The 16,365-nt window shown below is 37.5% G+C and overlaps 1 protein-coding gene across 4 annotated transcripts in view; it reads right to left on the bottom strand.

The window, feature by feature from the left end:
• Positions 1 to 13,371: 13,371 nt before the first annotated feature.
• The window catches only part of NAP1L1 (nucleosome assembly protein 1 like 1), a 34,048-nt gene continuing 31,054 nt past the window's right edge, over positions 13,372 to 16,365 (bottom strand). For 2 of the 4 annotated variants that reach the window (XM_080811187.1, XM_080811185.1), the window contains 2 exons: positions 15,677 to 15,748; positions 13,372 to 14,976 (listed from right to left, as the gene is read on the bottom strand). In XM_080811187.1, the coding sequence (XP_080667313.1) occupies positions 15,713 to 15,748 (36 nt within the window). In that variant the 3' untranslated portion in view covers positions 13,372 to 14,976; positions 15,677 to 15,712. The remainder of the gene's footprint in view (positions 14,977 to 15,676; positions 15,749 to 16,365) is intronic. The other 2 variants (XM_080811188.1, XM_080811186.1) reach the window with 1 other exon arrangement.

Here is a 16,365-nt window from a genome sequence, read left to right as displayed (position 1 = left end):
TAACTTGGGGCCTTTCCAAAGCCGGCCGCGTCCACGCCCCCCCGCATCCCTTGCTCCGCCTCTCGCCGCCCACTCGCTTCCGCGCTCCTTCCAGGCGCTGGCTGCAGGGATCCGAGCCCCGGAAACTCCTCTCCTCCCCCTGGGGCGACAGCCGAGGGCGCCCCAGCTGCCTGGCGACAAATGCCGACGTCCAGAGGGCGCCGAGAGGCCATCCTATCGTCCCGCCTATCCCTGGCCGGTGGGGCTAACAGCTTCAGAAGATGAGGACCGAGAGCGGCCAGGCAGTACCTGGAAAGTCAAGCTATCTCGCTACCCTCGGGAAGCAGCCCCGGGGATTCGCGATGAGCTCCGAGACCCTATGTAAACATCCCACGGCACAAAGGCCGAGAGGATACAGTGTCTTCACACTCATGTTTGCTTCCAGGCATTAGCTCTTCTTGGAGCGGAGGGCGACTGTTAAATCAGGGCAATAGCGCTACCGTCTGCCCCGTCTGGAAGGGCTAGTAGAGAAGGGTGACCCATCCGCACAGACTGCAACAGTAAATCAACCGCACTTACAGATCCCAGGAATGTCCAGTGAGACACCTCACACTTTAAGGAACAGCTTAGCTCTCCAAACAGCCGACTGTGCTCCGCGGGTCTCTCTTTGGAAGCGCCTAACGGGCCAGATCAGTTTTGTAATCTCTTGCATCTGTGACCTGGGGAAGGTAATGCTGTACTCGCCCCTAGCTCCCTCCTACTACTCTCGCACTTTAAAAATTTCTATATTCTAGCAAACAAGAGGGAATAAAGAGCACTAATCGAAACCAAACCTGTTGGTGGGGAAATTCATCCATTAAGTAAAGAGACCCCCGAGGGTGTACCGACCCTGAGGATATAAAGAAAGACACTAAGAAGAAATAAATCAGAGCTGGCCAAAGAAAAAAGACAGCTTCTTGTGCCCAAGAAAGGAGGGAGGACTTCCTATGGCTTAAAGAAAGAATTCAAGCGAAATGAGCGATGAGGTAGGGGAGCAAGAATCATATCCTGTGTGTCATGCTGAAAAATTCAAACTGAACGCCAAGGTAACTGAAAACACAGAACTTTTAAACACAGGAGGATCCTGAATGTCAGTATAAGAAACATCTTAGTAAATGATCCAATTCCAGCACAGTCCTGAGTCCACCTGAATTGCACTTGGCAGATTCTCAGAGCCTTCAATTCTTAATGGATTAGGAGTCTTTTATGGAGAAAGGCAACTATTAAAATCATATAAAAATTTCTAGTAAGATTAGATTTTTTTAAATGAACCATTCTGTATACCAGTAACAACACTGCACCTAACATCTCAGTTCTTTCCCTGCCTTCATGGGACAAGTGAGCATTCCAGAGAATTTCTACATGACCAGCTGTTCATCTTTTTAACAGAATGCCATTCTTCAGCTCATGTGGAAAGGAGTGTGCAACTCAGAATCTGAGGGCAGGTGTAGTTGATAAAGACATTCCATGTGGAAAAATGATACAATACAAACTTAACTGGGTAAAAAACTAAGATGTAATCTTGAAATGCAAACCATCTTCTTAAGAGAAAATGTTTGGTGTTATTTAACATTCTGCAGTTAATCAAGATGCAGCAGATTCATTCTAAATTACTTCAAAATGTCTGAAAACCAGCACGATTTTCAAAAGCACTTACTTTGTAACTAGATACTTTACCACTCCATTTCCAGCTGGATATTTCACTACGATTTAGTGACTTTGTGAGCAGCTCAGAAGTCAGTCTACAATGTGCCTTCCTTGACCACAGTGCATCGATTATTGATCTCAGGTGTGTAGGAACCTTGTAGTTGGAGCGACACCTTTGCTCTTACTTCAACTGACACATCCAATTCACAAAAATGGCCACATTTGCCATGTTTTAAAAAGACAAACTCACAAAAAAAAATTACAGGAAATAACTGTTCTGCCCAAAATATCACAACCCTACACAAGATCACTTACAAGTTACTAATGTTTCAAAGGCAAACTAATGAAATCACTGCTTTGGTAAACCAGTTTGAAAATGCAGATTCCAATGTCTATATTACATCTGTCTATATCATGTTGTGTATCAGCAGCATCTGACAGTTGATTAGCTTCCCCTCTTGGATATAGTTCTTCACTTGGCTTCAAGGACATAGCTCTTAAATTTTCCTTCTACCACCCCAGTCATGCTCAGTGTCCTCTGCAGGTTTCTCCTCTTCCCCTCTTTTAGTATCAGAATGCCCCAGAGCGCAGTCCTCGGTTCTCCTCTTTATCTATACTCATTTGTTGGTCTCATCCACTCTCGTTTTTAGGAATGGGCCAGAGAGTCCCCAATTTATATCCAACTGCTTGTTGACAAAGAATGAAACAAAGGCTGTATTAACATGCCAGGCAAGAGAACACATACTGGTGAAGACAGAGTAGTTCACTAGAGGGAACTCTAGTTTGTTTTCAGTATTTGTTTGTTTTAACAGCCTTCAGTTTTGTTATATTCAGGCCAAGTTTACTTTATGTTAAAAATTTTTTTAGTCTTCTCGGGACGCCTGGGTGGCTCAGTTGGTTGGGCCGCTGCCTTCGGCTCAGGTCATGATCCCAGGGTCCTGGGATCGGGTCCCGCATCGGGCTCCTTGCTCGGCGGGGGGCCTGCTTCTCTCGCTGCCTCTGCCTGCCTCTCTGCCTACTTGTGTGTACTCTCTCTGACAGATAAATAAATAAAATCTTTAAAAAAAAAAAAAAAAAAAAAAAAAAAAAAAAATTTTTTTAGTCTTCTCTACGGTACTATTTGGATATCTAATAAAGAACTTAAATAGTACATGCTCCCAAATATCTCTTCACCCTGATCTGCTCTACCTGCAGCCCCCTTTTCAGTTGATGGCAATTCCACCTGTACAGTTGCTCAGGCCAAAAACCTTGGAGCAGTATTGCCCTTAAAACAAGAGACCCTTATCGAGAGCCTTGAGCTTTTGAATAGTAAAATGACATGCCTATCTTGAGTTCATATTCATTCTAGACCAATTCCAGGTACTCAGGATTCCAAATACCCTGCCTAAATGGGCTCAACTGTTCTAAAAATGGGTTACATCATCAATGTGTGCACTAGTGTATAAAGGGGGTGGACAGATTTTGAACATGCAAGCTAGGATATCCATACAGATGGGGGGCAGGAGCCCCCCCCACACACACACACACACAATTCAGAGACAGGGATAGGAAGAGAAGGGCAGGCTGAGGATCAGCTCTCCTCATGAGTAATGTTCTGGTACTGGACTTTAAATTTGGTTTTTCAGGTGTATTTATCAAGACAGGTACACTGAACATATTTCTATTTAGCAAAGCTTTTGAATATTTAACATTTGTGTCTCCATTGCATTCTTGCCCCAGAACTGCAAATACTTAGACACATACCTGCCCTGTAGCATATCCTTTACTCCTTTCTCTTGATACTCAATCCACAAATTGAGGAAATTCCATCAGTTATGTCTTCAAACTACATATTCTATTTCTTTCCTATTCTTTCATTACACTGATCTAAATTACCATCTTCTCTCCCATGAATTATTGTAATGGACTCTTTCCTACCTTGCCCAATTCTACCCAAGTTTTGTAATCTATTTTCAATACAGCAGTCAGGATATTCCCCTTTCTCCAAGTCTGCTCAAATGTCATCTCAATGAGGCCTATCCAATCACTCTAAATTTGCAACCACCCCTTCCCTTTAACTTTGCCCATAGTATGTATTATCTCCTAGCATCTACTGAATAATTTATTATGCCTGTAATTTTAGTTCCTCTTCAAGAGGGAGTGCAAGGACCATTGTTTTTATGGGTCCTAATCACCTCGTATAATTCTTGGCACACAGTAGGAGCTAAATATATGTAGAGATTTAAAACTGAACCAGAAGCCCCTATCTGTCATAAAAACAAAATCAATGTGTTCAAAGTCTTCTGACAGATTTTTCATAATGCATGCTTTCAAAAACTTTCAAAATATGAGACTTTATAAAAACTCTCCAAACTTGTCATACCGATATATATTTGGTATAATCTTTTAAAATGAATACTACACATGCTAGACCTCTCTCTAGATCTTAAATGCTATATCCTATAAATGCTATGTAAATAAAAGCTATAAACTTTTCTGAGCAACATGCAATTTAATATTGAGAGGTATTTATACAAACTGTCATCCTATTGGTTTCTAGTTCAGAGTAATCAAAGGAATGGAGAAACAATGGAACAGAGCTGATAGCAGTTTCTCCTACTTGGCAAATATCCAAAGACTTGTTTAAAAAGTTCAATAATCAATACAGGCTTAAAGACATTTGTCTTAACAGAACTTGGTAACTGAACTGTTTAAATTACAATGTGACTACAAGCTTATACAATCTATGAACTTCTGAGTCCGCAATTCAAAGCAGATGCTCACAGCAATGTATTATTAAGGACTGGGATACAGCAAGGTTCAAATATATTTCAAAAAATAGCTAAAACCCCAGCGACCTATGAAATGTTTGGTCATTCTCACCAGCAGGAGAGTAGTCTGCAACCTAGACTTTTTAGCCAGTTCATTTTAAAATACTATTCCGCAGAAAAACCTTATGAAGATTCTAATCTCCAAAATGCCTAGCTGAAAAGCTTAAATACTAACTCAGTTAGATACAGAACTATCCAGACTTCTTAGGTTCATCTGCCTAACCGCCTTTTTCACCTCACTAGTTGATGAAGTGATGCCTCCTAGTGATCAACTTGTATAATACAGCTTAGAGCAAGTCAGAATAGTATATGGGCTGTTTGCTACTCTGTATACTCAATTCATGGGTTAAAACTATTATAACCCATTTGTGCTTCAAGCACTGCCAATCATCTATCTTTGTCCTTTCTGCCAATAGCCAAATTCAGGTGGTTGTTTTTTTTCCTCACCTACTCTTCTAATAGGCTAACCACTCGAATCTATACCATTCCATGTTACACTGCTGCCAACTCTATTTCTAGAACAATACAAAACTTTATTACCTCTCACTGTACAGAACATTCCAACTCCTTATCCTGGCATGCAAAGCCCTCCTCAGAATAAGTACCACTGGCCTTTACAATTTACTCTCCTTTCACTCAATCTTTCATTAGCTCCAGTCACCTATTGTGCACTTTACTTTTCTTTACAGAATCTTTTCCTACCTTATCAAAAGGTTTGTTCTCCAAAGTCCTATTCAAATACCACAGCTTAGCTTTCTTTTGGCTGAGTGGATTTCTTCCTGATCATATCCCACTACTAATGTGATCACTAGTTAACATCTTAGATGAATGTTTTTATCATACTTAGTAGCATAGTGGATCGTGCTAGAGGTTGGTGATGGTGCTGATAGCACTTAAGAAGTCTAAAATGTTCTGGTTGAAAATTTACAATTCAAAATAGAGAAGGCAGGTTGAAGACACTTTACTGAAGATGTCCAGCAAGTAACTGAATTCAGGAGCATTAAGGTAATACTAGCTATGAAGTGACAAATTAAAATATGAGTGGATGAAATGGAGCCCTGGGGTCTAGTTCTCTTCTTTTCATCCTAAATCCAGAATGTAAGAGATACATTTGAGCAGAAGAAAGTAGCCCAATGAAGGTAGTTTAAGAGGGTATGAGAAACTTGCTTGGGTGCTGTAAATAGTCTCACAAAACTGCTACTATTTCAAAGTATTGATACTCTAGAAGCCTTTAGGGTGGTAGTAGAGAAGCATCAGGTACTCCAGTGACTGACAGGGGGAGAACACCTGAAGCTATTTGAAATTTGAGTGTTGCCCTGGCTGAAGAGCATCCTCTGCCCCCCTTTAAGAGCCCACGAGCACTTAATATCCTTTCCTGAGTCCACTTCTCAAACTAGGTAAATGCTCCAGTTGTTCACAATTCAAATGTGACAGCCACTTACACAATCTCTTCATTTAAGGGACTAGATTGCAAAGAAGAGTCTCCCTTTCACAGTCTTCTATCACAACATAGCGCATAGTCTTGAGAGGATACAGACTTCAATTTGTTATTATTTGCTAAAAAAAAATTCAGCAAATGAGCAAAGGCCTTTGCTAGGCATTAGAGGAAAGCAGAAGCAGTATAGATAATGCTTTCCAAAAATACAAGGATGAAGGGAAAACAGATGGAATGATATAAACTTGCTTGAGTGCTGTAAATGGCAAGGTTACTTTATAAGAGGAATTCAGGCTGTAGGCCAACAACTGGAAGGCAGAGGTTGTATCACAGAAAACAGGACTGACAGCATAATGGATGCAAGACAGAAGAGTGAAACGGACAAAATGAAAGAACTCTATGGGGTAGCCAGGCCCAAAAAGGTGGAGAGATACTTTTACCAAAGATAGAACCCAGGAAATCTTTTTATGGCAAGCTTCAACACTGCCAGTAAACTTACTAGGAAAATCAAATCTCACATTAAAGGGAACAAATTTGCCACACAACTCCTAACTACAAACTACCTGATTCAAGTAAACCAACTGAGTAACAATGACTATCTCTGCACAGGTCAGAAACTAGGACATTCAGCAGTTGTTGCTTCTAATAAGATCCCATTTACACTTTCAGTCATTGTCTCAACCTCATCTTTGTACTCACAGTTTCCAAGGAAACCATCATGCACAATGAAGTGAAAAGCCTCAGATGAAGTAAAGGACTCTGGTCAGCATGCAATTCTTTGGGCTCCTAAATCTTACTGGGGCCTGTTTACCTATTTCTGAAATGTAGTTATTTGCCTCTTATGTTCGGGATATCCTTCATCAAACCATCTTTTTCTAAACCTGAAGATTCTCAGCATATGTGACCAATGTGACAGTCATCTTAACCTCCCTCCTCCCAAACTCAGCTTCAGCTCTACATGTCCAGGTCTACCCTATTCACCAGTCTCCCTTTGGTGTTGTTACCAGGAATCACAAGCTCTTCTTTCAACAGGACTGGATGCCAAGAGTCTTTTGCCTCCTTCAGTCCCACTGCTGCCTAAAACCTGGACATAATGCGTAAGAGCTGCAGCAGCCATTTCAGCCACTAAAGCAATTTAAAAAATAAAATAAAATAAGATAAAATAGGAAAAGGAAAGGGGGAGGGGAAAGGGAAGAGAGAGAGGAGAGGAGAGATGGAAGCCATCCATATGCCATGGACAGCAAAGCAAAAAGCCTTTGAGAACTATGAAGCTCCCAAACCAGCCCCAGAGTCTAACTTACACCTAGAAGAAAACGCCTTTCAATCCACATTACATTTGGTTTGTTTGGCCAATATGCGTATGCAAACCAGGCATGGCGGAGGGGACAGCATATGTTTAAAACTGATCCAGATAAACTCTTATGTACTCTAAAGTATTTGATATTCTGAAATCCCTAGCTTTATGAAAGTGCCTATTTAACCACTAGTGCACACAGGAATATCCCTAAGAAGCCAGTGAAGACTTCTCTTAGAGTGGGTAGGAGCACAGGCTAAGGCCAAACAAGTGGACATCACACCAGCTACAACACAGACCAATGGTGAGGACGTATTACTCAACTTCTATTTTACGTATATAGAGAGAGTAATTACCATCCTCAAGTATAAAGATTAAATAAAGCATTATTTCTATTATCTTAAATGATCCACACATTTGGATCTTTCAAAAATGATTAAGATCTATAATGCCATAAAAGCAAAATCCCACCTAGTTTAAAACAGAAACAGTATAGGAATATATTTCCCTGAACTCCTCAAAATATACCTAACTTTAAAAACCAAATCTAGGGGTGCCTGAGTGGCTCAGTGGGTTAAAGCCTCTGCCCTCGGCTCAGGTCATGATCTCAGGGTCCTGGGATCGAGCCACGCATCGGGCTCTCTGCTCAGCAGGGAGCCTGTTTCCCCCTCTCTCTCTCTGACTGCCTCTCTGCCCACTTGTGATCTCTCTCTGTCAAAATGAAGAAATAAAATATTTTTTAAAAGATTTTATTTATTTATTAGTCAGAGAGCGCGAGCACAGGCAGACAGAGTGGCAGGCAGAGGCAGAGGGCGAAGCAGGCTCCCTGTCGAGCAAGGAGCCCGATGTGGGACTCGATCCCAGGACGCTGGGATCATGACCTGAGCCAAAGGCAGCCGCTTAACCAACTGAGCTACCCAGGTGTCCCGAAGAAATAAAATCTTTAAAAAAAATTAAAAAATAAAAAATAAAACCAAATCTATACTTAATGGTCACCTTATACTTATCATTTAAGGTTCCTTTACTAATCAATCTTGACATTTTTATGATTAAAAGTGAGCTAATTATGTGTACATTTAGGAGTCTCAATTGTCCAGAAGACAAATGATAAAAGATTCTAATAGATAGAGTAAATCATTCTTTTCTTTCTCCATTAATAGGCATACAATACACAATTTAAAACTTTCTATTTTTCTGGTCATTCTGAAAAACTATTGTAGCCAACTATTTTCATAAAGAAAAGAAATTGTGGCCATTATAAGATTTCAGTTTCTCTCATTCAAAATCTTATTGTATACCTCTAGGAAGATGTAGTCCCCTTCTGTTTAAACCGGGTGGGCTTTTGACTGACTATAACCAATAAAGCGAGGACTTCCCAGATTACATCATAAAAGGGATACAACTTTTACCTCTTGGAACCCAGCAACGCTACTGTAAGGCAGTATCTAGGTAGAAATCTGGCTACATCCAACATCAACCACCTGTGCATGAAAAGCCTTCAGATAATTCCAGTCCCTGTCCTTGAAAAGCTACCCCTAACAATGCTCAGTACAGCAGAAATGAACCAAGCAGAGTCAACAATATAAATCCTGTCTGTGTTTTTTGAGTGGTTGTTATCCAGTACTAGGTAACTGCAACTGTTGATACTTTCCATCTCACAGAACCACTGAATTTACAGAATATACACAAACCTAGCATTGTTTTACCATTTTTCTCAATATAAGCCAAGCAGTATGTAGTATTTGACAACTACGAAGGACCTTAGGCTATCCTGGTTGACTGAGATTGAACTAATGAGAATCCATCATTTACCTTGCTACAAGACTGTAAGAATGGTTTGGTACAATGCAGAGAGTCCAGATAAATCCTGATTGATCTACACATACGAAAGTTTGCTGTACAACTACCATCTTCCAGGCCCAGCGTAAGATAGGAAATCCAACAGTGAGCATGCATCCCTAAACTACCTCTTAAACTGGGAGAACCAGTTCAGAACTGAAGGTAGAGGTATTAAATAAAATTGAAGGGTAGGTATTAAATCAAAGAAAAAGAGACTCTATGTTGAGTAAGACATGCACAGAAGGCTAGTGGGAAGAAAAAGGTGAAAGAAAAAGCAGCCAAGCAGAGCTGAAACTGCAAGTGCAGGTTAAACAGGCTGCGTTGTTGACATGGGTTGCTCTAAAGGTTGTAGGCCCACTCATCAAGCCAACTGAACAGAGATCAGATCCAGTTTCTAGTTTTGAAACTCACATCAACTTGCCTAATCCAAGTCTAAAACAGCATCTTAGGGGTGCCTGGGTGGCTCAGTAGGTTGAGCCTCTGCCTTCAGCTCAGGTCATGGTCTCAGGGTCTTGCGATGGAACCCCGCAGATTGGGCTCTCTGCTCGCAGGGAGCCTGCTCCCCCGCCCCCTGCCTGCCTCGCTGCTTGTGATATCTGTCAAATAGATAAAATCTTTAAAAATAAAATAAAATAGGGGCACCTGGGTGGCTCAGTGGTTTAAGCCTCTGCCTTCGGCTCAGGTCATGATCTCAGGGTCCTCGGATCGAGCCCCGCATCGGGCTCTCTGCTCGGCAGGAGCCTGCTTCCCCCTCTCTCTGTCTGCCTCTCTGCCCAGCTCTGATTTCTCTCTGTCAAATAAATAAAATCTTTAAAAAATAAATAAATAAATAAATAAAATAAAATAAAATAAAATAGCATCTTATTTCAGACATGTATCTCATTGTCCACCTCTAGACTACCTGTCACAATGTCCAGAGCTCCAGGTAGATGTTAGGGATGGAGAAGATGGGCTGATAACTTGGGTGTTCTGGAGCTTTAATATCCAAACACTATCAGACTTAGTTTTACTCAGATTATTTCTGGATGTGAGCCAAGGCCAAAAAATTAGCATATGAAAACGTGTATGAAAATAGGTGAGATTTTTTTTGAAACTAGCTGACTTCAGAGAAATAAGTATTTTCTAATTTTACACAAAAAATTTTACATAAAAAACTTTCAAGTTTTTTAAGGAACAGGTTTGTATTTCTCATCCAGTTTTCGTCTGTTCTTTTGTACGCCAAGTAGAGCACCTCTTAGCCAAGAGGCATTTTGCCTTTAGAAAAACAACAAAACCCCAACTAGTTCTAAAATTAACTGCCAAAATCAATTTAAAATGTGATTCCAACTACAAGTTCTAGATTTTCTTATGTTTGGGAAGCACATTTACTAAATGCTCATATGGTTCTAAGTCCTAGATGCATTAATGTATTCTCATTAATGTTCACCAGTCTTCACAAAACTATGAGGCTGAATGAACAGTGACAGATGAACCCCAAAGCCTGTATTTAACCATTCTACCTCCACCACCCAATATATTAACTATTTTATACCCACATTAATTTAAAAAATGATAGTTCATCCCTTGTTTAGGGGATGGAGATATATATATATGTATATATGCATATAAAATTAGATCTTTTCCATTTTTATTCATGTTTTTTATTCCTATACAGCAACCTCACCCACAATTCTCATTCCTGAGTCCACCTATTTGATGAAAGTAGTCACAAATACAGACTGGAGAATGGCTAGGAAAAAAATCCTGTGTTGGATTAACTTTGAAGCATTTCAGCGTGTACTCAGTTTTTAATCCATTTTCACTGGTCAAAACAAATCTGCTTGCACATTTAACATTACTTGTACTGTGATTCTGTAAGAATGTCTTCATAATTAGAGGAAAAACAGCATTTAGAGGGTAAAAGGGTATGATGCCTGCAACTGTCATTTAGAAAAAATGCGTGTATGCTTAAGAATATAGGGCTATGTAGCAAAATCAATAAATGGTGACAGAAGAATACACAAGAATTCTTTCAACTATATTTTCAGAATTAGAATTATACTATCTTTCATGTCCTAGTTTTAAAACTGCCTTCATGGAAGGGTCACCCTCACTTGAAATAATCTCAATAGGTCGTTTTTAGTGTTTTAAACCCTTTAAAAGGACTTCTATGACTTAGTCTTCCATGGCTTGGCCCTTTCTATCTCCAGTCTTTCAACACCTTGAATGTACCCCAGACTGTCCTATTTCAGGACTTTCAGTGTGTTTCCTCTACTACCTTCACCTGAACTGCTTGCTCTCTGCTCAAAGGATCCATCTTTCACTACACAAATTCCTACTCTTCCTTGAAATTCCAGCTAAAAGCAGTCATGTAAGTTTTGAGTCTTCTGGTAGAAACTACTTTACCACTCCACGAAAAATTTATCAGAGCCACAACAGCCTAACTTCATTAGAAATATCAAAATTATGACTATGAATAGCATTAACTCTTGATATGAGGTCTGTCAACTTCTGGCACTTTTCATCACTAATCCCGAAATTCCCTCTTGGTTTTTAAGTTTAAATCACACAAGGAACTAAAAACTATTTTTATCTTAAGCAACATTTTCTCCAGAGTTTCAAAATAACAGAACTCAAAACAAGTAATTAAGAGATCTACAAAAGCTACAAACTCTTAATTTCCAATATGAAAATTAAGCAACTGGATTAATGACTTATTTCTTGCTGGCAGTTTATTATTTCTAAATTGTTATGCTCCATTTCTCATCTATTTTACACTTAAGAAAATTAGTCAATGCCTTAATTTTTTTAACTGAAAAACCTAAAAGTACATGTCAAATGGAAGAAACACAAGATACAATGTATACTGTATTTTTTGAAAATATAATTAATACATCAATTAAAAATTACTCATGGATAAACGCTCATCCTTTAAGTAATTTCACACCCCAACAAAGATGTCTCCATTTCTCAGAAGTCACATAAGTGATCCCTAATTATTCTAAGAACTTGGTTTTTTAATCCAAGTTATATTCTGATACCTAGATTTTTAAACCAGTATACAAAGTCACCACTATGAGTTAGTTAATCTCACCATTATCATTTACATTTACTTTTCAGCTATTAGACTTAGTCCTTTAAGTCACAAATTACCTAAATTATGAATACACATTTTCAAAACAAAGTCCAGTTCACAATTACCAATTGTATATATAAAGTGCAGAAGATGAAAAAAAAAAAAACAAAAAAAAACCTGAAGTAGCATAGGACTTCTCTTTCCTAGGGTTCCTATTAAGAACATATACTTCTTCTAAACTACCCATTTATTCTGTACATTTGAAATAACATTTGGCTTGACTTAGTCAAAAAATATAAAGGCTAAAGTTTTTTTAAGACTAACCCACAAAAATGGACTCAAATTCTAAACCAAGCCCTGAAACCAAGCATTCAAAAAATATCTGAATATTAGTTTAGTATTTCTGTATTGTATAAGGTTTTCACAAACAATAATTTAAAGTTTTATTTTTATTTTTAATAATGGTAATGGCCTACAACTCAGAAAAACCCACAAACTCATACTGTCTTACAAACAGCAGTAATATGAACAGTTAATTCAGTTATCTTAGGGGCCTTATTATACACCAATCAGTATCATTAACCTATTCACATTATAATGAAAACATTTCTATCAAAGCTAATCCTTTTCAGGTTTGTTTTTATTACATGAGCTAAAAAGGAAACAGAGGTAGAATCCCATTTTTCTAAGTATTATTCTGTAAGACAGTTCCACACAATTAAGATATTTTTATGTCATAGAAATACTAATACTGCTTCAGTGAACTAGATAGAAATTCTGAAAATTTTCATAAACTTTCAGATATCTGTGAATCTTTAATCACTAAAGTACTAAGTGATTTATGAAACTATTGTTGTTTACTTACCATATTTGACCACAAAATGACAGAAAAAAATTTTCAAAGTATTAGCTTACAAAGGTGATTATATGAGATTCTGCCATTTCTAGAGAGAAAAAATAGAACTTCTTGGTAATCTGGTGCCTGAGTTAGGGGAAACTATAAACTGAAAATGTAAAGACAAAATTTAAAGTGTCTCAAAAATGTCTATATTTAACTCAGAGTAAAAACCTTTCTAGTCTTCCAATAACAAAGTCCATTTAGCAGGCTTGGGAGGTTGCTTTTAAAACTATACAAATTGACAGGCCATCCTAGCCTAATCATAGAATAGCCTACTCTAAATAATCTCTACTCTCTGCTCTTCAAAAAAAATAGAGAAATATATCCACATTTAAAAAAAAAAAAAACCACCCAAAATATCACCAGTACATTTTATAAAATTAAATGCAAATTTTATTAAGGATTTCAAATTACATATTTCAGATTTCTAAAATGGAATAGAACCATTTTGGAACTGGAGAGATGGCATAGATGAACACTGCAATGCCAAATTTATTAAGAAAACAATTCCTCTGCAAACCACATCCCCTTTATGTAACAAGATGAAATAGTATCTGTCCCTTCACTTTGGCAATAGCTATTACCTAAAGGAATGGAAAAAAAAAAAAAAAATAGTGGTTCTGCTGCTTAAGTTCATTAAAAAATGGGATTCTATCTTTAAAATTTTTTGAGTTGAGAAAAGGCTGTGATCAAATGAGCTACGGGTACAAAAACAAGAATCAGCAAAGAATATCTAATCAAAGCAAACAAAAGCAGTTTGAAAATAAAGAGGAAAAACATAAGGTGTTTTCATGGCATTTTTTTCCTACACACTACTGTAACTGGTTAAGGATTTCCAGTAGTTTATTAAAATCACAGGAGAGGAATGAATAGTACTATACAAATAATAAGATGTGTTCACATTCCAAGATCTTAATACTAAATTTTCAAAAAGGAAGCTCTATCACTTCTAAGAACAAACTTAATGTAATTTTATTAAGAGCAGGAACTCTAGGCCGTCTTCTAATTATAATCCATTTAGTCTACCCTCACCGAGTCAAAGCTTTTAAGCTCATCACAAAAAATTAACAGTAATTAGCCTGAGGTATTTTAAATGTGGCTCTACAGTCTCAAATTTAATGGCATTTCCCCCCACTAAAAATGGTCTTCTTCCTATGTTAGTCCCATGATCTCTGTAGTTTATACTACAATATGGTCATAACTAAAACACCTAAAAACAATCCTTGGACCTTTACAAAGAGTTGCTCATCTATCAGCTTCTATTAAGATAGGAGCCACACAAAGATCTGCAAGAGTGTTGTCTGACCAGATCCAGAATAGAGGTACTTAAACCTTTGTTTTCCAGTTGAACTATCTAGCCCTGGTATGAATAAAATGCTGGCTATCATACTTGTGGTACAAATAGGTCCAAATTTTTGAGCTTTTAATGAGATCAAGAAACATTTCATAAAATTTAACGTAATATGCCTTAACATATCTGTGAGGTAGTTAGGTAAACAGTACTACCCATTTTAATACATAGTAAACAGAAGCATGGGTAAATGACATACTCATACTTGAAAAGCAGTAAGAATTAGAATTAACTATATAGAGGCTTGGGGCCTTCTCTCTAGCTCTAATCAAAGGAAATAAAAGATTAACCTTTTAATCTTTCTCTTTAAAAAACATTACATCACTTAAGATTTTGCCTTTCTTTTTTATACTTTCTTAATTAGCCGATGTAGTACCTCTCCCAAAGTTGACACACTTCTCTTCCATAATATGATAAACTGGGTACAATGCTTAATTCAAGCTAGGCCTCAGCTTCTACCTGAATTAGTACAAAATTAAGACATTATCTTGTGAGAACTAAAATTATATTTGACATTTTTATTTTAGGCTGCAAAAACAAAAACAAGCAAACAAACAATAACAAAAAACTTGAAATAGGCTTGTCAAATGATGTAAATTCATCCTTTCCAGGGAAGCAGAAGGTAGACCCTACCATAAAGAAAAGACGCTTAGTTAATGGAAGTTAAATTTAAAAGCACAATTAAAATAATGAGGCTTAACTTCTGAAAATAGGTTTTATTCACCTGCCTACAGTAACCAATAACCACACTATGAGTTAGGTTTCTTTACTACGGTTTTCTTAGTAGGTTTCTAACTATCTCACCAAAAATAAAAAACCATTAATAATCCAAGTTATCAGTTGTGGTCTTACTGGAAATTCTTAACCATATTATTTGTCTCAAAAAGTTTTGTTTTTTAAATGAGGAATTGTCTAAGTCACTGTATTTCTATAACAAAGTAATGAAAAGCACAGCTAGTGCAAGCAAATGTAAACCCAATTCAACTACCAGCTGAAAAAAAATACTTTGGTTCTTCAGGAAAAAAATTAGCAAAGCAAAAAAAAAAGTTTCTTTTAACAGTTCTGTTCACTTTCATAGCTGTAATCTAAAATCTTTGTTACATGATAAAAATTACTCCAGAAGAACCAAACCATGTAGTAATGAATGAACATGCATGAAAGAATTTGTGAAATCAACAGATCTGGCAGAAAAACTAGTTAAAATGCGAAGTAGAACAAATTGGTCTTTAAAATTATCAGTTCCTTTCCTTTAAAAAAAATTACTGATCTACCAAGAAAATACAAAAACATAAGGCTGTAAGTAAATAATAGTTGTGTTTAGGCTATTACAGTGCAGGTTATCCTCAAGGCCACATACATCCTGCTTCACTGCTGCTTGCACTCTGCTGGGTTTTGATCCTTCTGTTAAAGGAAAACAACAAGTCAATCTATCTTTTTCTACCTGCTTCGGTTAATTTTCAACACTAGTTATTGTAATTATATCATCTCATTGTTGTACCAAAATTTTTGCCAAATTAAACAAAAAGGTATGCAAGGATGGCAAATTATTTATTCAAATATTAGCAAGTCACAAAAATGCTTAAAATAAAGCCCATATTTTACTCTGGAATGAACGCCATAAAGTAACAAACTAAACCATAATCCTCAAAAACAACCAAGCAATTTATGTTAGTCATATTACCAATTATTTTTGCCTTTTTATAGATCAATTATCCAAACATACTAACACTCATACCCTTTAGAGTATTTGATTTGATTATTAACTACCCCCTCTCTTACCTGCTTACTACATTAAAGTATCTTCTGGATCTTTTATAGTATTTAGCAAATGAATGAATGCACTTATCAGAAACCAAAGTTTCAAATGAATCCTGATAATGTACTATGTATTTTGGGGGAGATAAAGGGCTTTACTAACCCTGATATGACAAATACTCAAGAACAACCAATTGGGGGGCGCCTGGGTGGCTCAGTGGGTTAAGCCTCTGCCTTCGGCTCAGGTCATGATCTCAGGGTCC

The sequence above is a fragment of the Martes martes genome (assembly GCF_963455335.1).
Source record: "Martes martes genome assembly, chromosome: 8".
Classification (NCBI taxonomy): domain Eukaryota; kingdom Metazoa; phylum Chordata; class Mammalia; order Carnivora; family Mustelidae; genus Martes; species Martes martes.
Note: the sequence above shows the minus strand (reverse complement) of the source record. Positions and strands in the feature narration are given on the sequence as shown.